At 42.1% G+C, this 26,802-nt stretch overlaps 1 protein-coding gene across 4 annotated transcripts in view; it reads left to right on the top strand.

Moving 5' to 3' along the window:
- The window catches only part of CUX1 (cut like homeobox 1), a 364,417-nt gene that overhangs the window by 237,053 nt on the left and 100,562 nt on the right, over nucleotides 1-26,802 (top strand). For all 4 annotated transcript variants that reach the window (XM_054589770.1, XM_054589769.1, XM_054589768.1 and 1 more), the window contains exon 9: nucleotides 25,093-25,141. In XM_054589770.1, coding sequence (XP_054445745.1) covers nucleotides 25,093-25,141 — 49 coding nt within the window. The remainder of the gene's footprint in view (nucleotides 1-25,092; nucleotides 25,142-26,802) is intronic.

Below are 26,802 nucleotides of genomic sequence, written 5' to 3'. Positions count from 1 at the left end.
CAAAAGTATCTTTCTAAAATATAAATCTGATTCTGCCAAAATCTGTCCTCCTTTTTTTGCCTCCATTGAAAAATCATGGCATAGCGCACAAGGCACTTCATGATGCTGCTCTGCCTTCATAGCTTCATTTTACACCAAATCTAACTCCCCCATGGAATTGTGAGCCTTTTCCCAAGCTCCCTCTCCCCTTACATGCCAGTTAATAGTTAACAGCCTTTTTCACCAGCCCCTCTCTGCCCTGCTCCTACACCAGCACTCACCTGCACAAGCCACTGTGTGCAGGTGGGGGGGCTCGGACTCTCCATCCCATGGAGAGAATTCAGGAGAATCATGAATTTGAACCCAGAAAACATACATCTTTATTTTCACTGAAGCCTGGCTGTGATATATAGCATTTTCTTCTGTTGCAAATGAAGTCAACAAACCAGAGAAAAGTACAGACCTGTGATTCTGTTGCAAGGAGAAATCATAGATGTCTCCACCTCACATTATTATAATTGTTGCAAATACTTAACGGCTGCTCGTATTTATTGCTACTTCAAAATGTCAGTATAGTTTTTAGAACCATCACTAGATGTATTACTTAGTGCATCATTAAAGAACATGTGTTCCTATATCACAGATTTGGGATTTTTAGTATGATGATACCCCACTGCAGAATAGTTGTTTCCCTGTGTATTTAAGAAGTCTTCTAGGAAGAGGCCTGTATTCTTCACCAGACTGCCGGAAGGGACCATGGCACAGGAACACTTAAGCATCCGCGTTAGGTCAGCAACATCTTGCCAGCCAAGGCGACTCTCCCAACTTTCTGCCTTAGTTGTTGGCACAGTGTGCAACACAGTACACAGCTTTTAATAATAGTTTACTTGTGTGGTTTTCATAAAACCCACCTCTCCCAGCTATGAAACAGTTATGCTGGGAGCTGGACAAGGGCAGGTATCGTCCAGGTCTGTAGATGCAGTGAAGCAGTTGGACGCTGCTGCTTGTACCACATGAACCCTTCTACCAGGGACAGAGGGCGACTGCTTGTCCCTTTGGGCCTGCACCTCACATATTTAGACACCTCTGTGAAGCAATGTGAGAATTTAGGTTTTAGCCAGGCAAAGCCCATTATGTTGAGCAGCATACACCATCAGCATAACTTGAATTTAAGTAAGCCAGAGTAAAAGAACCAACATCAGAAAATCTGTGTCTGATTTTGTTACTGAGCAGAAGGCATAAGTATAAGCTAAGGGACACTTCTCCTTTCATAAAGATGGAGGCAGTACCACCTATGTCGGGTTAATTTGAACACCCATTCATTCATTCATTCAGTAAGCATCTACTGAGTGCCTACGGTGTGTTTGACACTGTTGCAGGTACTGGTAGTGCTTCGGTACCTCCAGCTCAGTCTTTGCACTTACTTGTCTCAGTCCCTAGGAGGTTCGCTGGCCACGAAAACTTTTAATTCCTCTCTGTGCTGATGACTCCCACAGTATGTTTCCAGCCCAGGCCTCTCCCCTCAGCACCAGCTGCCTATAAGGCTTCTCGAGCTTCACCCAGGCAAAACCAAACTTCTGATCTTTCCCATCAAACCTGGCAAAACAGCATGTGAAGTGAGCCCTTCACATTGTAAGCTGTTGGTTTCATTCCTCACAGAACTTTGAAATGGCTCCCACTTCTCTAGGAATCAAAGGCTGAATCCATCCAGCGGCCTACAGCTCACTGGGCAGTTGGCCACCTCCTCCCGTCTCTCTCTGTCCTCTTTTCCCCACTTTATTTTTTTTTTCCTTAGGACACACCCTGTGTTTCCTGATTTGCTGGTCTCTCCGCTCGCTAGAATCTAAGTTCCATGAGTCTTCTCATTCACCACTGTATCCTCAGTGCCTAGAAAAGGGGAAATAGAAAATCTTCCTTTAATGAATGAAAATAAAGTCCCTGTCCTCCAGGAGGCAGTCTCTAAGCAAACAAGCAGATTGTCATATCATAGAAGTTCAGGTAGGGTCAGATACTGCCAAGAAAATTAAAGCAAATTAAAGGAAGGGAGAGTGGGGGGAAGAGTCGCTGGCTTAGACGGATGGTCAGGGAAAACCACTTGGTTGAAAATTAAATGAAAAGCCTATAGCAGGGCCTCTGTTCTGTATGTTTATTTAATCAAGTCCATATGCGCTTACTCTGCTATTTGTCTTATAATATGAGCATTTACTCATAGATTATTTTAAATGAGAGGGAACCTTGGACCAGCCCCTCTGTAAGAAGGTTCATGCTGAAAGGTAGATCTCCCTTAATTTGTTTCAATCAAAAAATATAGGGTAGTTCCAGATGTCTTCTAGGAGGGCCAGGATATATGGTACGAGGGCAAAGCTAAGCACATCTGTAACTTCAGATACTTTAAAGTGGTCAGTTTTCCTGACTCCAGTCCTCACTCCAGAAACAATGGAATTAGATAAAGTGCCCCTTGTCACACGGATTCGAAACTCCTGAACTTGAGTGGGATTCCTTGGACCATTGGTTAAAAATGACATCCCGGGGCCCCACCCTTGAGTATCTGACTCAGTGGGTCTGGGTGGGGACCCAGGACTCTGCAGCCCTCCATATGTGGGATCTGGTGACCACACTTTGGAAAACTCCTCTCCAAGTATTCTGTGTGAGGATTGATGCTTGGTTTAAGAAAAGAGTTGTCCAAATAAAGAGAAAAGGACACACTGCGATGGTTCTCATGGAGCCCCTGATCCCTGTCCCAAATATTAGATTTGGTATTTGATCATTGTACCTGCTGCACTGGACTCGGACCTCCAAAAGGCCTCTTCTCTGCGTTCCAAGGGTCTCTGCACCAAACGTGCAGCAAGATGTCGGCCAGTGTTCGAATAATCCGTGAGTTAATATGCCAGGAGGTGTGGACATCCCCCTACATCATCTGAAGTCATTGCCTTTAGGACTCTCACACTTCCACTATGTCCCACCCCTTATTGGAAAGTCTCTAGAGCCTCATTTCTGGAATATTAGCATATCTTATGAGCCAAAAAAGGTGAGGGTGCAGGTGGAAGGTAAGCACTCACGGTGTGGGTGAGGGCTGCAGTTGGCACCATCACCGCGCCTGCCCCCAGCAGCTCTGCTCCATGAGGCTCTGCTTTGCTATCTCTGGCACTCCTTTGGACTTCTCTTAGGGGATGCTCAATGCCAAGCTTAAAAGTACCAAATGAAAGGTTTTCTGATTCATAATTCTCAGAACATGCAGCCAGTTTGCTGGTTCAAGCCTGATGGAATGTCCTTGGCCTGTGAGAGTCTTAGCGACCAAGTATGTCCAAAGTTATGTGAGGAGCTGGCCAGGGCATGGCTGGGTGAAGACTACTAAAGTCCTTCTGCCTCTCATCTTCCAGAATTCATTTTAGCTATGATTGCTAAGTTAGTCTGCCTTCATTTATTACTCTTTAAAAAATAAATGCAAAATCTCCTTATGTACCAGTGTGGAAAGATCTTCAACATATGTAATTAAGTGAAAAAAGCAAGGTTCAAAATTGTATATGCTGTGTCTGCTTTTAAATTTAAAAAAAAAAATCTCTGGAAGGAGATCTGGGGACAGGAGAGAGAACTCTTTCCTATCACCTTTTCTTGAACTTTGAACATCAGATTAAATTAGAACTTATTTAGTCCTTCTGTGGCTTTTACACTGATGAGGCTGACAGCCTTGGTAGCCATCAGGACCCGCCTCTTTGCAGGAAGTTCCCCACAGAGCCCTGCGTAGAATCACTTCTGTTATCTAGTTCCCATCTCTCTCTCTAGGTCAGAATCACCAGGAATAAACAAGCATTTTTGAGCCATCTTCGTGAACATGTGTATCTTTAAAGCAATTTGTACTTCTGTGCTGACTTTTTAAACATACCTCCTAACCTCATAGAGAGAAGGTAGAGTGTGCAGAGGCCAAATCTGGGGGCTTACCTGATTCTGTTTTCCATTGAACAGCAAGTCTTCAGGCAAGTCACTTAGCCTCTTCTGGCCTGGATTTTGTGTTCTTTCACTGTATTTGCCTCCACATGAGTTCCTAGGAGTTAGTAGGCACGAAGTGCTCAGTGATACCTGTGCCAGGGATCATGCAATGTTAGCTGCTGCCATCCTCATCAGTAATATCCCTGATACCCTTTGGTCTGGCTCCTGTTCGAAAGCTAGCAGCTACCAACAATGCAAGTGAACTTCTATTATGTCTGTCTCTGTTGTTTGCTATTTAATAATTAGCAATCTTTATAGTGAAAAATAAAATACAGGATGTGTTTTTTCACTACCTAACCAGTTTTATTATCAAGATCATACATTTAAACATGTTTCAGATGTGCATGGCTGTGTGTACATGTATCACATAGCTGTGTACAAACTGCTGTGCCCACCAGACATGCTCAGGAAAGTCCACTTTGTGCACCATACTTTGTTCTTTTGTCTTGACAAGGTTTCATACAGTTTTTACATTTTGATGGCAAATCTTATTTTCTTCTCTTGATGAATTAGAGTTTACTTAACCATTCTTTATTTGTGGGCATTTTGGTTGTCTTGGTTTTTTTATAATGAATTTTTGTTTAGAAAAGTAATTCCTTAAAATATTTTTCAGAAAGAGAGATCGTAAGAGCAAAAGAGATGCTATTTCAAGCCTCCTTCACTTGTTCCTTTGAAGAGAGATGAGCCCACCCCCAATTTCAGAGGTTAAACCCAGGGCCAACTCCAGGTCTGCCCTGGGGAACAAATTTGTCTCAGACTTTCTGTGCCAAATCCAGAATGTGAGGTGTAATTCTACGTGTGTTCTGGATTTTAACTACCCACTCTCATTTATCGATACTTTTACTTATCAATTGCTTTTCTTTTCATATGCATTTTAGTGGTTTTCATTGTCTGGTATTATGTATGTGTAAAATTATATTATAATATATATGTGATAGATCCCATCAACTTTATTGTTAATCATTTTTTATTTAGTCTTAATAACAGAAAGTAGTCTTTCCTTCCAAATCCATTTTCTTCTTACTTTTTAATGATTTTTAATATCTTTAACCTGTCTGGAATTTATTATAGCATATAAGATAAGATATGTCTATATATATTATTCTTAATGTTACTACCCATTTTACCCAAATGTATTTATGACTTCTTCTTTTACTGTTTAACATTTGATGTCAGATGTAAATAATTACATATATCTCTGGATTTCTGTTTGGAATTTCATTCCATTGACATGACTTTTCATTCTAGTAAGTACCATGCTGTTTTGATAATGTCTCTTTGTTTCCTATTTTGGTATCTTATACAACCAGTTTACTATTCTTGGGGGAAGTTTTTTGCTTGCTTGTTTAAAAAGAAAAATCATTTGATATTTTGATCACCTGATTTTTCTTTAGGCATCTTGTCATTTTACCGAGTTTTATAAGTCAACTTGGGAGATAAATTTATATTTATTTATCTTTAATGCAACCGCAAATTAGAAATGTTATCATTAGCTTTCTTTGCCACTAGCATTTTGTAATTCAATTTTCTGTAGCTGGAATTTATACCATGTTATTTTAATTCCCACATGTTTAATATTTATATTCCTTTTGTAGATGAGATAGATATTACATTTCATTTTCTATTTATTACTGGTACATGGGCGTTTATTGTTTTCATGTCTTTACCAAAAACACGGGTCTTTGCTGAATTCATGGATCACCTCTGCTCATTTGCTCATGTGAAACTCTTGGAGTTGTTAAGCGTGTGACCGTATTTCCAGCAAGTCGTGAATTTGGCCCTTTTATGACAGCCAGAACATCTGATCCTCTTCTTTCATTCCTGGTATTAAAAGCAACATCTCTCTTACTTCTCTGTGAAAAATACTGAAGAATAACAATGGTTCTAAGTGGCTGCCCTGTTCATATTGACCAAGTGCTCCAGTCATTCCTCCCATTTAAGTTCAACTGCAGCCTGGTTTTCTGATTCCACATGATCAAAATCCCCTACCTATCATATTCATGGTGTAATATATTTTCTAGTAGGATTATATTTCTGCATATTGCATTTCTTTCCATTTATATATTAACATTTTCTAAATTTTCCCTTTCTTCAGTTTTAATCTTTATTATATTTTCTCCATTACCATTTAGTCCCCTTATACTCCCCTCCCCCCAGCAATCACCACCTTGTTGTCCATGCCCATGAGTCCTTTTACCCTTTTGCTCAATCCCTCCATCCCCTCACCTGCTCCCCACTAGCTGTCGTCCTGCTCACCATGTATGAATCTGTCCCCATTTTCCTTGTTCAGTTTGTTCGTCAGATTCCACATATGAGTGAAATCATGTGGTATTTGTCTTTCTTTGACTGGCTTATTTCACTTAGCATAATGTTCTTCAGGTCCATCCATACTGTTGCAAAGGATAAAATTTTCTTCTTTTATACAACTGACAAAATTTTCTTCTTTTTTACATATGTAAATGTCCCATAGTTGTTTTATCCACTCATCTAGTGATGAACAGTTGGGCTGCTTCCTTATCTTAGCGATTGTAAAGAATGCTGCTATGAACATAGGGGTGCTTATGTTCTTTTGAATTAGTGTTTCAGGTTCCTTTGGATATATTCATTCACAGAAGTGGGCTCACTAGATAAAAAGGCAGGTCCATTTTTAATTTTTTGAAGTATCTCCTTACTGTTTTCCACAGAGGCTGCACCAATCTGTGTTCCCACCAAGAGTGCAAAACGGTTCCCCTTTCTCCATATTCTTACCAGCACTTGTTGTTTGTTGATTTATTGATTATAATCATTCTGACAGGTGTGAGATGGTGTCTCATTGTGATTTTAATTTGCATTTCTTTGATGATTAGTGACGTTGAGCATCTTCATATGTTTAATGGCCATCCGTATGTCCTCTTTGGAGAAGTGTCTATTTGGGTCCTTTGCCCATTTTTTAATTGAGTTGTTTGGGGTTTTTTTGGTGTTGAATTTTGTAAGTTCTTTCTAAATTTTGGATAGTAATCCCTTATCAGATGTATCAGCGAATATGTTCTCTGATTCTATGGGTTGTCTTTTTATTTTGTTGATGGTTTCCTTTGCTGTGCAAAAACATTTTAGTTTGATGAATTCCTATTTGTTTTCTTTTTTTTCCTTTTCTTTCCCTTGCCTGAGGAAAGGTATCCAATAAAATATTGCTATGAGTAATGTCTGAGATTTTGCTGCTTTATGTTTTCTTCAGTGGTTTTTATGGTTTCGGGTCTAACATTTAAGTCTTGATCCATTTTGAATGTATTCTTGTGTGTGGTATAAGAAAGTGATCTGGTTCATTTTTCTGCACATATCTGTCCAGTGTTCCCAACACCATTTATCGAATAAACTATCTTTAGCCCATTGTACGTGCTTGCTTCTTCTATTGAATATTAATTGACTATAAAGGTGTGGGTTTATTTCTGTGCTTTCTGTTCCGTTCCACTGACCTGTGTGTCTGTTTTTATGCCAGTACCATGCTGTTTTGATTACTATGGTCTTATAATATAGTTTGATATTAGGTAGCATGATTCCCACAACTTTATTCTTCTTTCTCAGGATCATTCTTGCTATGTGGGGCATTTAGTGGTTCCATATAAATTTTTTAAATGTTTGTTCTATCTTTGTGAAATACATCATTGGAATTTTGATAGGAAATGTGTAGAATCTATAGATTGCTTTGGGTAATCTGTAGACATTTTAATGGTGCTAATTATTCCTATCCTTGAACACAGTGTATGCTTCCACTTATTTGTATCTTCTCTTTTTCTTTCTTCAGTTTTGTATAATTTTCTGAGCACAGGTCTTTTATATCCTTGGTTAGGTTTATTCCTAGATATTTTTATTGTTTTTGTAACAATTGTGAATGGGATTGTTTTCTTCATTTCCCTTTCTGTTCATTCATTATTGGCATATAAAGATGCAACTGATTTCTGGATATTAATTTTGTATCCTGACACTTTGCCGAATTCATTTATCAGTTCTAGTAGTTTCTCAGTATATCATGTCATCTGCAAATAATGACAGTTTTACTTCTTCCTTTCAAATTTGGATGCTTTTTATTTCTCCTTGTCTGATTGCTGTGGCTAGGACTTCCAGTACTATGTTGAATAAGAGAGTTGATCTCTTAGTCAACTCCCAAGAGGATCAGATGTTCTGGCTGTCACAAAGGGGCCAAATTCACGATTTGCAGTGGGTTTGTCATATATGGCTTTTATTATGTTTAGGTATGTTCCCTCTAATTCCACTTTCATGATAGTTTTTATCCTGAATGGGTGCTGGATTTTATCAAATGCTGTTTCTGCATCTGTTGATATGGATCATGTGGTTTTTAGCCTTCATTTTGTTTATGTGGTGAATCATATTTATTGATTTGCGAATGTTATACCAAACCTTGCATTCCTGGAATAACTCTCACTTGATCATGCTGTATGATCTTTTTGATGCATTGCTATATTCAGTTTGCTAGTGTTTTGTTGAAGATTTTAGCATCTATGTTCATCAGGGATATTGGCCCATAATTTTCTTTCTTTGTAGTGTCTTTATCTGGTTTTGGAATTAGGATAATGCTGGCCTCGTAAAATGAGTTTGAGAGCCTTCCCTCCTCTTGAATTTTATGAAACAGTTTGAGAAGGAGAGGTGTTAGTTCTTGGAATATTTGGTAAAAATTCACCTGTGAAGCCATCCAGTCCAGGGCTTTTGTTTGTTGGGACTTTTTTGATGACTGATTTAATTTCACTAGGTATTATCTGTCTATTCAGAATCTCTGATTCTTCCTGATTTAGTTTTGGAAGATTGTATGTTTCTAGGTATTTATCCATTTTGTCCAGGTTGTCCAGTTTGTTGGCGTATAGTTGTTCATAATATTTTCTTAGAATCCTTTGTATTTCTTTGGTGTCAGTTGCTATTTCTCCTCTTTAATTTCTGATTTTATTTATTTGGGTCCTTTCTCTTTTTTTCTGGGTGAGCCTGGTTAAAGGTTTGTCAATCTTGTTTATCTTTTCAAAGAAACAGTTCTTGGATTCACTGATCTTCTGTATCATTTTTTTAGACTCTGTTTCAATTATTTCTGCTCTGATCTTTATTATTTCCTTCATTCCACTCACTTTGGGCTTTGTTTGCTGTTCTTTTTCAAGTTCCTTTAAGTGTGAAGTTAGATTGTTTATTTGAGCTTTCTCTTGTTGGTTTTTTGGGGTCTTTTTGTTTGTTTGTTTTTGTTTTTGAGATAAGCCTGTGAATTTTCCTCTTAAGATTGCTTTCCCAGTGCCCCACAGGTTTTGGATTGTTGTGTCCTCATTTTCATTTGTTTCAAGGTATCTTTTGATTTCTTCCTTGATCTCATTGTTGCCCCAATCATTGTTTAATAAAATGTTATTCAGCTTCCATGTCTCTTCGTGTTTTTCGTTGTTCTTCCTGTGATTGATTTCTAGTTTCATAGGATTGTGATCAAATAAGATGCTTGATATAATTTCAGTCTTCTTAAATTTACTGAGACTTGTTTTGTGTCCAAACATGTGGCCTATCCTAGAAAATGTTCTGTGTGCACTTGAAAAGTGTATATATTCTGCTGCTTTGGGGTGAAATACTCTGAAGATATCAATTAAATCCATTTGATCTAGTGTGTCATTTAAGGCCACTGTCTCCTTACTGATTTTCTCCCTGGAAGATCTATCCATTGAAGTCAGTAGGGTGTTAAAATCCCCAACTATGACTGTATTTCTGTTGATCTCTCCCGTATGTCCATCAAGATTTGGCTCACATATTGAGGTGCTCCTATGTTGGGTGCATAAATATTTACTGGGATTGTATCCTCTTGTTGGATTGTTCCTTTTATCGTTATATAGTGTCCTTCCTTGTCTCTTACTATAGCCTTGTTATTAAAGTCTATTTTGTTAGGTGTAAAATACTGCTACTCCAGCAATTTATTCCTTTCCATTTGCATGAAATACCTTTTTCCATCCCTTTGCTTTTAGTTTGTGTGTATCCTTCAATCTGAGATGCGTCTCTTGGAGACAGCATGTACATGGTTCTTGTTTTCTCCTATATTCAGTTACCCTATGTCTTTTGGTTGGGATATTTAAGCCACTTACATTTAAGGTGATTATTGATAGATAAATATTTAGTGCCATTTTACTCTTAGACTGTTATCCTCTTTTTTTTTTTTTTTCTTTCTCTTTTTCTTATTAAAACAAGTCCCTCAATAGTTGTTGCAGTATTGGTTTGGTATTAACAAACTCCTTTAGCTTTTTCTTGTCTGAGAAGCTCCTTATTTCTCCTTTGATTTTAAATGATAGCCTTGCTGGGTAAAGTAGTCTTGGTTGTAGTCCTTGCTTTTCATCACCTTGAATATTTCAACACCTCTTCTTCTGGCCTAAAATGTTTCTTTTCAAAAATCAGATGACATTCTAATTGGTTCACCCTTGTATGTAACTACTTGCTTTTCTCTTGTGTCTTTTAAGATTCTCTTCTTGACTTTAAGCCCTGTTATTTTGATTATGTCTTGATGTAGGTATCTTTGGGTCCAACTTGTTTGGGACTCTGAGCTTCCTGGACTTTTGTGTCTTTTTCCTTCACCAAATTAGGGAAGTTTTCAGTCATTATTTTTTCAGATAGGTTCTCAATCTTTTGCCCACTCCCTTCTCCTTCTGGTGCTCCCATGATATGGGTGTTGTTATGCTTCATGCTGTCCAAAATGTTTCTTAAACTATCCTCATTTTTTTTTTTTTAATTCTTCGTTCTTGTTGAGCTCTGCCTGGGTGTTTTTTTCTACTTTGTTTTCCAAAACACTGATTTGATCCTCTGCTTCATCTAACCTACTGTTTATTCCTTCCAGTGTATTATGTATTTCAGATGTTACATTATTTATTTTTGACTGATCCTTTTTTATGGTCCCTATGTCTTTTTTCGTGTTGTTGAGTATCCTTATAATCATTACTCTAAACTCTATCTGATAAATTGCTTGCCTCCGTTTCATCTAGTTCTTCTAGAGAATTCTGTTGTTCATTCATTTGGAGTATGGTTCTTTGTCTTCCCATTTTGGCAGCTTCTTTGTGTTTTCAGCTTTAGTTGTTAAACTAATCAGTGTGATACAGCCTCCAGCTGTAATCAGTAGCCTGGTTTAAGCACCATAGGGTGGGGCAGAGTAATTTGTGTGGGCAGGACTATTGCTTCTCTTCGGGCTGATGCCACTTGGAGAAGGGTGCTCTGCCTGAGAAAGATGGCTCCTGCAGTATGGGGAATGACTCAGCACAGGGAACCTGGTGGCTGTCCCTTCAGTTCTGTCCCCAGAACCACCAGCCCTGTACTCTCCTCAAGCTTCTCTAGTCCACTCTGCCCACCCTCTGCTGGAGCCCAGGGAAAGTGGCTGCAAACAAAATTGTGTGTTGGCCCTTTAAGAGGCTCTCTGTGTCTCCAGCCATCTCTCCCTGGCAGACAGAAACCCAGCTGCTTTTCACAACTGGATGTTTTCTAGGTTCCTCTCTGGCTCTGGTGCTGTAGGCTGGGGAGCCCAGCTTGGGGTTTAGACCCCACACTTCTCAGGGGGAACCCCACCAGCTGCTGAAATATTCCTCCAGAACTTCAGCTGCTCCCCACATGGGAGCCCAGATGGCCCTCTCATGCCTCCTCCACACTCCCTATCAGTCTTTTTGTGGTGAAGTAGTTTCTCCGGTCTGCCCTTGGTTACAAGCCTTCTCTCCAGCTAGTGTTCAGTTGGTAATACAGAATGATATCTCTACAATTTAGTTGTAATTCCAGATTTGTCCTGGGATGTTAGCATAGCTTCCACTTACCCCTCTACCATCTTGGATCCTCTAAATGTTTTTGTTTGAGGATTTAAGGCAAGTTCAAGTTTGCTGTGCTTTATTATTGTGCTTTTTATTATGACTTATTTCTCCATAATTTTGTTTTGTTACATATTATATTGTCTAGGGTGACTTAAAACCTTATCTTAGCCTTTTTAAAAAATCAAGTCAGTCTTTACCTTTGAAGTATGTCTCTTCTCCATTTTGTTAGATTTGGGGTTTTCTTCAAATACGCAGTTTATTTTTATAGGGAATTTGGCCTGGTTACATTTACTGATATAACTCTTCTCTTTACTTATATTTTTCTTCATTGTTGATACTTTTTTTTCTAATTCACAATATCTCTGTCATAAACTTTCTGATCTATTTCAGGAAGATAGAACAAAAAGCTTAACTGACTCTGTCTGTCCTGATTTTCCAGTGCAGCCCTGCTCTGTGTCCTCTCTTACTGAAATTCACTGTCAGATGCAGAACAATTGAGCCTTTTTGACACCTTTAAAGAAACCATATATCGATTTTAAATTCTCTTACCATACTCTACTGTTATTACATTATATGCAAGCATAGCATCAAGTTATACTTCCCTACATTATTTTTTTTTTGTTTGAGAATTTTTATAAGAGTTTATTTAAGCCAAAACAGAAGACAGTTGTCATGGAGCAAGAACTCAAATGCACTTGTCCCTACATTATTAACCTTGTCATTTCCCTCTGCGGTGAGAACTAATCCTTTATAGAATACTCTGACCCCACAAATTTCCTGCTGGTGAATTCTTTAAAGTTAGCTGGCTTTCCCAATAATTTTCTCTTGCTTTCACAAAGTTGCTACTACTGTTTTGCAGGATTATCAACTAGTGATGAGTTCTTTATTCCCTAGAATATGGTAAATTTTTTTTAAGATTTTATTTATTTATTTTCAGAGAGGGGGGAAGGGAGGGAGAAAGAGAGGGTGAAACATCAATCTGCAAGAGAAACATCAGTTGGTTGCCTCTCGCCCACCCCCAACTGGGGACCTGCCCCACAACCCAGGCATGTGCCCTGACTGGGAATTGAACCAGCAGCCTTTCAGTTCACAGACACTCAGCGCACTGAGCCACACCAGCCAGGGCACATACAATAAAATTTTTTTACAAACTTGAGGTATGCCATGTAGATCCCAAGGGGTGACACACGTAAAAAAAGACGTTCTTGTCCCAACGTTTAAGTTTCACTAAACTCATAAATGTATCACCTGGCTATCTAGAGTTCTTTCCTAACAGTTAAACCTGGGGAGCACCCTCCCCTGTTGTCTGAAAAGTGACTGAATCCAATTTCCTGTCCACAATTACAACTTTATACATCGATAATCACAGGCCTGGCTGAGCTACAAGGCCGTTTTCTGCTACATGTGTCTTCCTGATGGAGGGTCCTCAAGAATATATCAGCTGACATTTTCCAGCCATTAACATATGAAAGAGGGTTTGGTTTATTCAGTAAGTGAATTGAATTCTCCCAAAATGAATTCTGTAATAAAACCAAAAGGTGGTTTGTTTAACTTGAACTTTTCATCACACCTATCTCCAAAAAGTATTCTAGGTGCTTTTAATACAAGGCACAGGATCAGGAAGGTGTTTCTAAAGGTGGATCCTGGGAGTTGAAGGGTAGAGCTCCATACGGAAGATACTTTTAAGGCTTGGATTTGAGTGAAAAAGCTCAACTATTTAATAACCCAGTGCAACTAAGACATTCCATACATAGGCTTTTCAAAAACGCAGTATTACAGTGATGCCCTGATGTACCTACTGTTTGCTTGGCCACAAGGGAAAACTATGTTTCAATTAACCTTTCTATTTTTTTCCTTATGTCTGAGCATTGTGAACTTCCTTTGTGGTATTTTAGTGATTAGACAGGATGGAGGGTGTTCTTAAAGATTCATGGCCAAGTCAGATGATGTCAGAATGAAGGGAAGGGACGGTCTTCATGGGGCCAGCAAGTCTGGCCCCATCTGAATTGTTTGTCTAACACTTCACAAGTAGAATAGGAACCACTGAATTATTCATTTTTAAGTTGCCCTAAAAAAGGCACTTATGCTGCCGAAATGCAGACTTTTGGTGCCAGTGAGAGGAAGAGGAAGGATGCTGTCTCTCCTCTGAATGTGCCGTTGCCCTCACTGCCTTGTTCTCCAGTTTCACTTCCCAGCCTGCAGAGTGAAGGAAACCGCCAGCTGACATAAATGCAGGGCCACTGGGGGTGGGGGGAGTGGGGACGAATACAGTGAGGGCCTCTGAAGCCACAGGTAAGCTGAGCATTAAATTGCTGGAGAAGGCCCACGTGGAGAAGGAGCTTTAGGTTTTTGGGAAGCTGTGTCCTCAGAAGGCCTCCAGGTGTGGGTGTGGGTGTGGTGGGGGAACAGCCAGAGCCTCCAGACAGGGGTCCAGGGCCCAGGAAGTCGCCTTGGGCTTCGGCTTGGGCTTGGAGGTAAGGAGGGGACAGGAACTGAGGGTAATAACTGGTATGCAATCAGAGATCTTTTTTTATTCTTAGTGTTAGCTTCTCTGTCACCAAACCTTTTCTTAACAGTTCTATCTAGTACTTAAGGGAGAAAGGGGGTAATTAGAATCCCTTACATTTGGGAGGAAAAAGCAGGGTTCTTAGCCTAGACCAGCTGCTCACAGTGGCCTTGAGCTCCTTTGTCACTACTCTGCCCTGGGCCTCAGTTTCCCCATGTATGACACCAGAGCAGTTTCTCCGGGAATACCAGCAGCGCGCATTGTCTTTGTGCCTCAGGAGACGGTGAGGGACACAGGTGCAGTGCCAGGAATCATGTGCGTTCTCTTGCACAGATAGTCACTTGGTCAGCACCTGTTTGTTGCCCATACGCAGGGTGTTTACAGGGTAAAGCAAATGGAGGGGAAGGAAGCAAAACCTAAAAGGCAGTTCCAAGAGAGCAGACACTCAAATTGGACAAGCAGTGCTCCAACCTCTGGAAAGATTTGCTGAAAAATTTTACACTAAATATGTGAAGGAGACTTTAAATTACATATATGTGTAAATTAAAGACTTTTACATTGCATTTATATATATAAAACAGCAGCCCTCCCAAAACATTTTTTTAAAACCTAAAGAATCAGCAGCCTCAGCCTCCTGGTGTTGTTCTAAGGTTCTGGAGCAGGCTGTGCAAGCTCCCTGCGGACACAGGCACTCAGTGAAAGGTGGGTGGGCGGGCATCAGTTTCCTCCATCGTCCACGTGGAAGCAGCCCCTGAGAGCCCCTGTCCTGGTGGGATGAAGGATGGGACTGGGTGTTTCGTCCAGACTGTCCCCTCCAGAATCCATTCTCCTCCAGATTCTGTTCTCAGCGAACAATTTTCTTCTATATCCCCCCCTCAAAAAAAAAAAAAATCCATATGTGATTTTTTTTTAATCACATTCTTCTTACACAGAGTTGCTTTTCATGTACACTTTTTTTACCCCCTTTGATGAGTGAGTAAATAAATTGGCATTCTCAGAAGGTTAATGTCTTAACTAAAGTTTGCCAAGTACTGAGTCTTGGGCAGAGCTGGACTTCCAGCAAGGGACACCCTCTCTAACCTGTATTCCTTTCTAGGGGCCTCACTGAAGCCTCCTCCCAAGTGCTAGCCTGCTCGTCACCTCATTTCTGTGCAAACGGAGTAGAGCATAGCAGTCAACATCAGCGCAGGCTTGATAGTTGACAAGCAGTGATGGAGGGATGCAAAACTACTGTGATGGTCTTTGCCTTTTGTGTCTTTTTTTTTTTTTTTTTTTTTTTTTTTCTATGTTAGATTTCCAACAATGGAATTTCCTCCAAGAATAGAGGACAGGACACCAGGTGCCTCTTGTGCAGTTCCTGCCATTTCATTCATAGCTGATTCTGTCTCTCCTGTGGCCACTCCACCCCTATTTTATCTTGAAGCTACTTTCAGAGTCGTTTCATTTTACCTATGTTTTAGCATGTGTATCTTTATAATAACGACTCTTCTTTTTTAATATAGCCACAATGCTATTACCACATCAAAAACTAATTTAGCATTATCTTTGGTATTTAAATTTCTGTTGTCTAAATTCATTCAAATCAAGATCCAAATAAGATCCACACATTGTGATTTGTTAGTATGCCTTTAAGTCTTGTTCATTTTATAGATTCCTCTCCATTTCTTTTTCTTTTCCTTGTGATTTATTTGTGTACAAAGCTGGTTCATTTGTCCTAAAGAGTTTTCCTCAGTCTGGGTTTTACCAACAGCATCCCCTGATGTAGTTAAGCATGTTCCTGTGTCCTCTGTTAATTCCTGTAAGTGTGTGGTTCAGTCTAGAAGCTTGATCAGATTCAGGCTGGAAATTTTTGTCAAAGGCCACTTCCTTTCATGAGTGGTTACAACGATCTTCTGGTGATCCCAGGTATTGAAAATTAGCTCTGACCAGAGGAGAAAGGTCTTGATTTTCACGTGTGGCAATAATGATGAATATGTGTTGTGGGTCTTTGTGGTTTATGAAGTCCTATTCTACTCTTTCATTGTTCTCAATTTATCCCCATGCCAATTTCTTTGAGAAAGACTGGTCTGCTCGAAATCAAATGACTAAAAGGTATTCAGGAAGAATTCAGGCCCCATTTGCTCTGCCACCGATGCCCTTGTGGTTCTTCAGACCACAATTTTCTCCAGTCCCTCTGTCCTACTTGTTACCCCATGGCACTTGACTTAAGGAAAGAATAGGTTTTTCACATCCAACCTGCTCTCCATTGTTTTTAGAGCAACAGTGTTAGAACTGTAGGGAAACGGCAGGAAGCATCTGAAGATGAAGCCAGAAGCTTAGCCCAAAAGACTTTGGGTGGTCTCAGTAGCGAAATGAATTATGCAATCTCATAAGCTAATTCTGTGGCAACAGCTGTCCCATATCCCTGTTCAGAGAAGACTGCAGCCTGAGTGATGGTTCCAGGTCAGAAGGTCGTTCTCTGGTGAATGACTGGCCTGCTAGAACTGCCCTATTGGTTTGGCACAGGGGGAAATTAACCCTATGGGGCTGTAGAAGACCACTTTGGTTGTCAGCTAGACTTAGATTAAACTAAAAAAGTATATTATTTAGGTCATTTTATATAAACAAGTCAGCTAAGTAGTGGGGCAAGAAGGGAAATTTCTTCCCGTTTGAAATTGAAGAGATGAGGCTTAACTAAAATTGATTTTATTGTTACTGTTGTGTCATTTAAATTTAATATGATGGTCCTAAAAATGAACAAATTGTGGTTAATTTCTGAGCAGGCAGAGGTGACATTCTGGCCATTTAACTGTCTCTCGACACAGTTTCATTTTCAACAAGCATAAAAACCATAATTTCCAGAAGGTTATTCCTAGGGGTCAAGCTTTGCCACCGTCTCTTTGCCCGGGCCCTTGTTTCATCAGGGGGGAATGGGTCCACTCGGAGTGGCACGTTTAATGGGGGGCTCGGCAGGATGCCGGGCAACCTCGCCTCTGCCCTCCACTCCTAGCAATGCAGAGATGGCTTAACCCAGGTGGGAAAGGAAACATAGGACTGGTCATACAGATGAGCATTGTCAAGAAAACTTTTCCTCAAATGACACGTGCTCCACCTCTCCTCTTTCCTCTCCCTCCCAATCGACTTTGCTGAGACCCCAGTTTGTGGCCAGCTCTGTGCTGGGTGCAAGGATCCCAGCTGAACCAAGCCAACTGGGCCTGCCCTCCAGGAGCTCACAGTCGGTAGAGAAAAAGAAGCCTAACTCAGGTTTTATTTTTATAATGTTTGAATACTTCAGTAATGGGCCTTGGAGTACTTTTTTCTAAGGAGATTGTTGCCTTCTTTTTCAAAGGCTATTAAAAGTGGTAAGAGAAATGAATTATTTTCCTTAGGCAAAAACAAGAGACTCTTTTCTTAAAAGTCATATTTACAATGAGGTAAAATATCCCTACGCTTTTTGCTCTTTAAAATACCAGTCAGTGAATTGTCTAGAGCAGAGTGGACTTAGGTGGCACAGATGTTAATTTGTATATTTGATTGACCAGTGAGCACCTGCTGTGTTTCCCTGGGATTATAGCAGTAAATCAGTAAGTTATCAATAGATGAACAAGATACATTGAGACAGGTATAATAAGTACAATAAAAAATAAAACAAGTGGATTACAGGGAATGAGGCTCCCAGGAGACCTTTCAGAAGATGGCCACAAGAGCAGAGCCCTGGATGGTAACAGCAGCTGCTGTGGGGACCTCAGGAGAGAGGCAAACATGAGGACAAGCATGGTGGTTTCAGGGAACAGAGTAGGACTCAAGAGACTGTGAAAAGTGTTGATTGAGCTACAAAAAGAAATTTACATGGGATGTGTGTTACTGATAGACTATAAAAACCACATCTGCAAGAAACAAAATAAATCTCAGTACAATGGCTCTGATGAGGACACAGTTGTGCACTTAGGCATCTTTGTTTGAAAGACTAGTCGTTTGACACTTGGGAAATAAAGCTGGAAAAGGAGGTGTTTATGGGAGGTCATTCTGTAATCGGCTCTCGATCCTCTGCTTCCTGCAGAATCAGTCCCACAGTGCGGATGAGAGGATTGTGACCCAAAAAGACATTTTAGATCTAACCGGGAAGGAGGGAGCCAAAAGAAGCTCCTGGAATCCACCAGGCCATCTAAGGCAGACTGGATTCGAACACCAACCCCCATGGGAATGCATCCAAGGGAAGGACTTGTCCAGGCAGAAAAGGCCACAGACCTCACAGGGGAGGAAGTGTTGAGAAACACAGGCTGGGGGTGACGGAGGGGCAGCCTAGAGGAGCTCCACCTGGGTATAGACACCCTGGGGCTCGCCTGCCCAGCAGTGCTGTTCCAACTATATGGGTGGGATATAGGGTTAGGGTTTTTTAAGAGTAATGTTGTCAAATCTGTGATAGCTCATTTTGTCTACAAAGAGAAGGAAATGCTTTAACAGTGTTTATATGACTTCACCTGACAAAGATAAGACAAAATAAAGGTCAATCCCATATATAAATATTTATGGAAAAAACACTAATTAAAATATTAGCAAACAGAATCCAGGAGGACATTAAATATATTATACACCACAGCCAAACAGGGAACACATAACTATAGGTATAATTTACCATTTTTGTGGGTCAGAGGAGAAAAACCATTTAATTAGCTCCATAAATACTTAAAAGGTACTTAATGAGATCAATATCCATCTTTTATTTAAAAGTCTTAATAAAATAGGAACCACTGCATATTTCATTAACAAAATAGAAACATATATATTTAAAGTCCAAAATCAAGAACGTGCTTAACAGTGAAACTTTTGATGCATTGCTGTTGAAGTTGGACACCAGGCAGGGGGTCCCCTCTGTCACTCTCACTGTAATCCAGCTCTGGAAGCACTGGTCAGTGCCATCACCCAGGAGAAAGAAACAGGAGGCATAAGAGGGGCAGGAAGAGCCTAGCCCATCATCATGTGCAGATGAGGGCACAGGGTACCATGAGAGCCCAAGAGAGCTATCACGAAGCTGTTACAGAATTTAACAGGCACCCATCATGTGTGATTTCTTTCTCCTTCTGGTTGTTCCTCTCTCAGCCCCACTGTTCTCTGCCCAGCAAACTTCCCTTCATCTTCCAGGATGCAAACCACATCCTTTCCTTGGTGAGACTGTGCCTCCTTGTGTTTGGCAAGGCTTTTTGTCCCTCATCTGGGCTGTCACTGTACTGAAATTTCTTGGGTCTCTTTACCTCCCTGTGCCCACCACTGAGAAGGCAGTAACAGGGTCCCTGCCACCTTCATACATGCAGTGCTATTTGTGAACTAAGGCGTACAAGGTACAGCCAGTGTGCTAGCAATAATGCTCAGTAGGCGTTGAGCAGAGATTGTCCCCCCACCCCCGTCAGGGCAGGTCGGTGCCTGTGCAGGAGGAGGGCACAGCACCACTTTCTCCAGATACAGTCCTGCCTGGCTCTCACATGGGACTGCAGACCAGCCTTTCCATACAGAGACCAGCTCTGCATCCGTGTGCCCACGCAGGGGCAGAGAAAGATTTCTTTCCTGAGGACCCCCACCCCCATTAAGGGGATTCCAGAGCCATAGCCAAGAAATCTTTCTCAGCGCCTGACCCTCTGGCCACCTCCTTTTCCTACCTGCTCCTTCTGTTGCTGGTCCAGTGAGCCCTGCTTCTGTGTCTCCTCTACCTCCTTGTGCTAAGTGAATCTGGCCTGATGTGTAAGTTGTCAGGAAAACGATCTGCCTTTTTGGTGAATGAGGCCATCAAACACAGCACCTGGATGGAAGGGTCACGTATCATTTCACATATCTACTGAAGCTTTTGTTTTTTAAATTTTTAAATCAGGGAGGATTAAGTTTAGGTATTTCTTCTTTTGATGCTCCAGAACTTTATAATCTAATATTGAGACTATTCACTTTTGACTTGGGTCCAAGAAGATGCATTGATCTTTAAAGGCCGCCAAGGACACTTCCTTAACTGCTTGTAGATGTACTTTGTCTTAACAGCTGATGACATTGAGAGTGTTTGGGTACAGAAATATGCACCAACCTTGCCTGGTGCTTAACAGCTTCACGGTTGCTCACAGTACCCCGTGCTGCATGGTGACGGGCAAGGCTCCTCCTGCCCCTCTTATGCCTTGGCACTCAGGGGGCTAGTGTGAAAGTAAATACAGTATGGGTATAACTTCCTTTCCCTCGACCTTGACCATGTCCTTTTAAGTTCCTCATAAAAATTGTGAGCTAGTGCAGAGAATACCCTGAAATGATCTGTAGGGAACTGATTGAATGAACCAAATATTCTAGGCTAGGCTGAAATTATTCGCTATTTGAACTTGGAGTGGAGCATAATGCCATGCAGGTTAATAGATCAGTGAAAGCTGTTTTGTCAGCTCATAAAAAGGTAAGAAGACTAAATTTTTATAATAAATAGTTTTGCTGAGCAAACAATATGTGCAGTTATTAAGGACTTTGGAAAATAAATGATTTTAGACTAATGTCAGGCTCCAGATCCTGATGTGGTAGTTGAGCCTTCAAAATGAAAAGAATGAAAAACCTTTGGAATATTGTTGACACATTATGAAAGCACATGGCATTTAATTCATTACTACACTTTTCAGATAACATTTATAGTTGTAGTATTAACCTCTGAGCATTTTTTTATTACTTATTGAGGGTCGTTTTTCTGGGAGGATTAATTTTATTGGGAAGGCGGGGACAGAGGTTTGGAGAGGAGTGGATTGGACGCACATTCTAGGATGAGACCAGCACAGATGGTCAAAGGCCCTGCCACCTTGGTCCTGGTCTGCAAGGGCCAGTGCCTGCACCCCGTGTCTTCAAAAGCCCTGATCACATTTAAATAGCTTTCTACATGTATTTTTTATCTTTTAAAAAGCATGCCCCTTGAAAAAAATGAATCACAAGCCTACAGACTTTCAGAATAATAATTTGAACTTCTCCTTGCCCATTGCCCCTGGTGCCTTCCATTGTCGCTTTCCCTGGTTTCGGGTCCATCCTGGGAATGGGAACTGCAGCCCCTCTGGGCCCTGCTGTCATCAGGATACCTGGTGTTGAATAGCCCTGCTTTTTAACAGCAGGGCTCAGTGTTGTCATTATCATTTGAAAGCTTTGGAAATATGAGAGTTGCTCTAGTAATGAAAGGTAAGTACAGTAGTTGTTATCACATTCAATATTTTGGTCAGTTTAGTGGTTGCTTAGTAACTAAAGTTAAACCGACTACAAGATGGAAAAACTTGAAATTCATTTCCAGGGATTGCCGCAGACTGCCAAGGAGACACCTTCCTGTTTAATTGTAACTCATTTGTTTTGAAGGACTTGAAATTTTTTGGAAATGGTGCATTGTTTTCTGGATGTTAGGCATACTAATAAGCATCCAAAACCATTCACTGTCTAAGGAGGCTCTCAAGCCCACCCAAATCCCCTAAATCTGGCAGAATTTGGATACCACTTCTCAGCCTTCACGGGCCCCAGCCTTGCTGATCCAGCCTCTAGGTGAAACCAGGCCCCTGGGAACTCCTCTCATCTCCAGCTATGGCTTCTGTCTAACCCTGTACTGGCCCTATGGGTGGTGGCAAAGCCAGGCAACAATTGAAGAGTGAAGAGTAGATAAAAATAGGCGGGGTCGGTGCTCCCCACACCTCACCCCGCAGGCAGCCACACCTCTACCCCGTATCTCTAGACCCGTAGGATTGGGGACTCTAGAGAATTAAAGATGAAGCTCTGGCCAGAAGATCTTCCTGGTAGAGGGGAATTATCGTTGATTTCTCTGGGACCTGGGGTCATCCCCTCCCTCCCCTTTCTTCCTTCATTCAGCAAAATACACTGAACACTTACTTTGTGCCTTCCTTCTTCACTTAATCCTGAGAGACAGACAGCAGCGCCTGCCTCTCTGTCCTCCCTCATAACACTGCCAGGGAGAATAGCTTTGGGGCCCAAGGAAAAACAGGCCCCAAAAAAGAACATCCCTCTGGAAGACAGACCCCCACGCCAAGCCCTACAGTTTGTGTGATCTGATACAAAACAGATGGGTACAAAATAAGCATGAGACATAAACTCAAAAAAAGAAGGAAAGATAATAGCAATGTAAAACAAAAACAAGGAATAATTTTTTAAAATGAATGAAGTAGAAATAACAAGTATGAAAAACAATAACTGAACTAATGAACAAAAGAGAAAAGGTGAATTATAGAATGAATGCAGCTACAGTTGGGTCAACTGCACGAACCCTCCAGAAAGCAGCAAGAAAGCATAAAGAAAGACTGAATGATGGGGAGGAGAGAAGTAGATGTGTAAACAATATCCAAATAATAGAGTTCCAAACAGAGCAGAAGAAATATTTGGATGAAAAAGATAAATTTGCCAGAATTAGAGAAAGATGAAAGGGCTCATCGAGGACCAAACAGGAGAGATTAGGAAAAGCCCTCACCAAGTGCTCAGAACCTCTGCTCGCTCAGCCAGGCCATTCCCCCATCCCACTGCCAGATCCTGCAGCCAGCTCCCCTGGTCTCGAGAGAGAAGTGAGACGCCACCTATAAATCTTATTTTAGGTATTCGGCAGCTAAGCATTTCCATCCTTCTCTTGTAAATGTGCAGTACTGGCAAGACGTGCAGGAGCCATATCCATATGTGCCCATCCCGTAGCCCCTGCCCAAGGCCAGGAAACTTGAAAGTGTCAGAAACATTCATGAAATGAGAATGAATGAATGAATGATGCCAGTAGCTAGGGAGGTTTGCCATGTATGTATGTGGACTTTGTAAATACATAGGAATAACTGATTACAGTTCAAAACTGTTTAAAAGTTGTGATTTGCCTTTAGAAAAGTTCTCCTTTTATTTCCTCTTGTAACCAGTGAAGTTTGCGCTGCATCAAGAGGTTGTCAAGGTAGCAGCTTTCTATACTATCAGATATCCTTTTCTGTCATGTTACTACCTTTTATAATTTTTTTTATCTTTTACCGTCATTGGACTATCTTTTCTTTGGTGCAGCGTTTTTTTCTGAGATCTTGGAGGCTTCCGTTTCAGATGATGCGGCGAGATGTTTAGTAACTTAAGCTGCCTCCCAGCCCACCCCCTTGCACCCAGCATTGCACTGCAGAGGCCCAGGCGGGGTGTTTGTCTTCCAGAGACACTGCCTTCTTCAGGAAGTCATCCTAAAAATAACTTCATTTAGCCAGGCCGTTCTATGAGTTGTTTCAGACTTTTCTCAGCCCAGTCTGAAAGCAGGATTCTATTTCAAACAGATACAATGAGCCTTGAACCAGAGCACAAGGCATCTGTTACCCCATTGGGGCTGCTGGGAGTTGATAAGATTGCTTCCAATCACGGTGTGCGGTTAAAGGTTAGGAAAGCCTAGCATGCAGCAAACAGCAAAAATCAACCAGCTGGAGCCTGAATATAGTTTATATAACTTTTGGTATTGAGGGCAGGTGCTTAGGACCAGAGAAGCAGGTTTGGAGAACAAAAGTCCAGCCTGACTGGGTACCCCAGGCTGTCTCAGGGAGTAGACTGGCCCCTCACTGGCAGGACAGGCTGCGTTTAGGACTCGGGCCTCCAGCCTGACTCCAAGCCCTGTGCAAGCACCAGAGATGAGGGCAAAGGAAACGTACAGACGGGAGAGGGGAGGGGAGGGGACTGGGCTGTGCTGTGCTGCTCTCTTAGTTGGAACTACTGGGAAGATTTGGGGAGGCCTGGGGGAGGGGGCGGAAGTAGGAGATGAGGTTCCCAGGGGTGGAGGGTAATCCAGGCAGATAGCACAGTTGGTCAAGGCTATATAGGAGCCCAAGTGGTGGGAGTTGTCAGAGCACGGAAATGTCGGATTGGGTGGTCGGCTGAGGTGGGATGTCACAAGAGACTCCCTGCAGAAGGGTCAAGTGCACAGCACCAAGGGGTAGGACTGAGTCCTGTAGGCAACAGAGACTCGGGTCCACGTGGAATGTAGCATCAGAGGCCCCGGTAGGAGGGGGTTCTGAACCCCACTGTGGATCTGTGACTGTAACATTCCATTCCATCTTCCATGGGTGTGCAAAACCTTCCTTGGTTGCAGCCAGTCTTTGTCTTGGCCTCTTGACGGGGTCCCCATCATGAGGACCTGTCTTAACAGAAGTTTGGGCCAGTGACTTGCCCAGGTGTCCAGTTCTAACCTCCCAGAGGTTTTTGAAATTACCCCTGCCCTTCTCAGTAGGATCCTCAGCATTGTTCTCGTGATGTTTTATGTTAGAACAATATTATTGCCTTCACATTACTCGAGGAAGTACTTTCAAAACGGGGGGTGGGGAGGAAGCACCTGGAACTCCCTCTGTGTGAGCGAGCCAGGTGATGATGGTGCGCTCAGGTGGTTCACGGAGCAAGCTGCAATGTCCTCTGACCTGCATTTCCATCCTCCCCTCCACCTTCTCGTGGTTCTCTTGGTCCTAGCAAACTTTTACTCATCCTTCAAAGCTGAGTTCACATGTGAGCTCCTCTGAAGCCTTTTCAGATTCCCTCTCCCAAGGAGAATTCACCTGTGCCTCCAGAATGCTCAGTTCAGAGCTCTGGTCAGTCTCTTGGCAGAACACTGTATTTTATCTGTTTATGGTTTTCTGTCCCCAACAAGATTGGGAGCACCTCAAGGGCAGGTTGGCGCTTCCCGCAGTGCAAGCCCACCTCCTCTCAGTGAGCTGCGGTGCCCCCTCACAGGTGTGCACGACTCCTCTCTCCCCCAAACTAAGGACTCTGCCCGGAATATGTCCCTGTAGGCCACTCTGCTGAGTTCAGAATCATGGGCACCCCCTGAGCCTGTCTTGCCACTGACTAACGCACTCTCTTCCTCTCACCTCCTAGGGCCGACGAAATTGAAATGATCATGACGGACCTTGAAAGAGCAAACCAGGTAGGACATGTGATGGCTTCAGGCATAAAATCACAATAGTGTAGCCATTTGTCATCTTGGAAAATGCTTCTCTCGAAGTTAGAAGACCAGTTATTCTCATATTTTTTACATACAACCATCAGTGTTGACACTTTTCCTGATGTCATATGAGAAGTACATGAAAAGTCCCAGGCAAAGTCTTCGATGTGACCCTAGCATCCCAGACATCCCCTAGTGAACGTCTTTGCAGAGTGACTACCATCTGTTCTTTTTCTTCATTCATCTCTCAAATACCCGCCTCCATTCATGTGGCAGCTATTATGCTGTAGAGTTTATACCAATGAGTTACGCTATCGAGAAGTCTTGATCACTCCCTTCTACTGGGTTGAAGCCACTTGTCTGGAGACGGCCTCCAGCTGACAGCCTTCTCGTGGCTGGCACTTAGCTGTCACAAGTGCCTTGTAGGAAGTACCCAACACAGTGTCTGACAAAAAATAGGTACGCAATATTGGGTGGCTCTAAATACTCAGCTGCCTAAAAAATTTGGCCACCTTATAGAACCTTCCTTCCCCAAAGACTCTGTAGAACACTAAAACATTTTGCTTCAGCAAATGGTACTGCTCTTTTGGAAAGAAAGAGGCTTCCCTATTTATTTTCTCTGTGGGGAGAAGCAGCCAACGCCGTGATGCCTCTGGGCCCCAGAAAGCCTCAGGTTTGGCCTCCCCCTGCTCAGTTTTACAGCAGGGCAGCCGCAAGCACAGGAGAGCTTAGTGGTGTGCCTCAGTGGCCCGGGCCAGCACAGCCCCCCACAGAATGAAAGTCCTTCCTGGATCCGTGGTCTCCACTTCCCACCTTTGTAAAGTTCCACAAGGTACCTGCCCCTTGGCTGGAATTGCTTACCCAGACCCTGGCAAATGCAGGGAAGAGTGTCCTTATCTATCCTTTGACCAGTAAAATCATCCTCAAGTCTATTGGAATGTGAAAGTCAGTTCATGCATAAGAATGACCCCAGGAGATATGTGGATTTCTTTTTTCTTTAAAGAAAACTTTGTGGGTTCTATATCATATACCCAGACTCACCACTGAGGATCCTGGGCCTGACCCATAGGCCGCACTCAGGAGGGATACATGGAGTGAAGCACCTGAGGTAGCAGCATCACATATTAGTTATCCTGGTAATAGGAGAAAAAGCTGCCAATTCTTGAGTGACTTATTTTGTGCCTAACTCTGTTCTAAGCACCTCACATGAACGGAGTCACTTACACCTCAGCGCAGCCCAAGGTCCATGGCTGGTCCTCACAGGGTCAGAACTGGAGCCTGTGCTGTGCACCAGCACACTGGGGAGCAGGCCTCAGAACAAGGGCCCCGTTCGCCTTTCTTTCAAACTGTCTTGTTTCCCAAGTGCACTCATCCACATGGCCTCCTTGCTGTAAAAGCGCTGCTTCTGCTTCACCTCACAAAGGTGCTTAAGTATTTATTTACCTTTACTTACTAAACTAATTTACTTTGGCCCTCTTTGTTTTCACTCAGCTCTGCTCACTTTGCAGAAGCCTTAACTCAAAAGTAGCTATTGGAAGGAGTTAACCTCCTCTGTCACAGGATTGCCATTTGCATTTCTCAAATTTCCACCCATCCACTCTCCCCCAGGCCAGTCAAGGAAGTGCCTCCTCTTTTGATGGCAG

The sequence above is a fragment of the Pteronotus mesoamericanus genome, unplaced genomic scaffold (genome assembly GCF_021234165.1).
Source record: "Pteronotus mesoamericanus isolate MK-2021 breed Mesoamerican mustached bat unplaced genomic scaffold, CSHL_Meso_final scaffold_167, whole genome shotgun sequence".
Lineage (NCBI taxonomy): Eukaryota > Metazoa > Chordata > Mammalia > Chiroptera > Mormoopidae > Pteronotus > Pteronotus mesoamericanus.
This window is presented reverse-complemented; position numbering and strand designations above follow the sequence as displayed.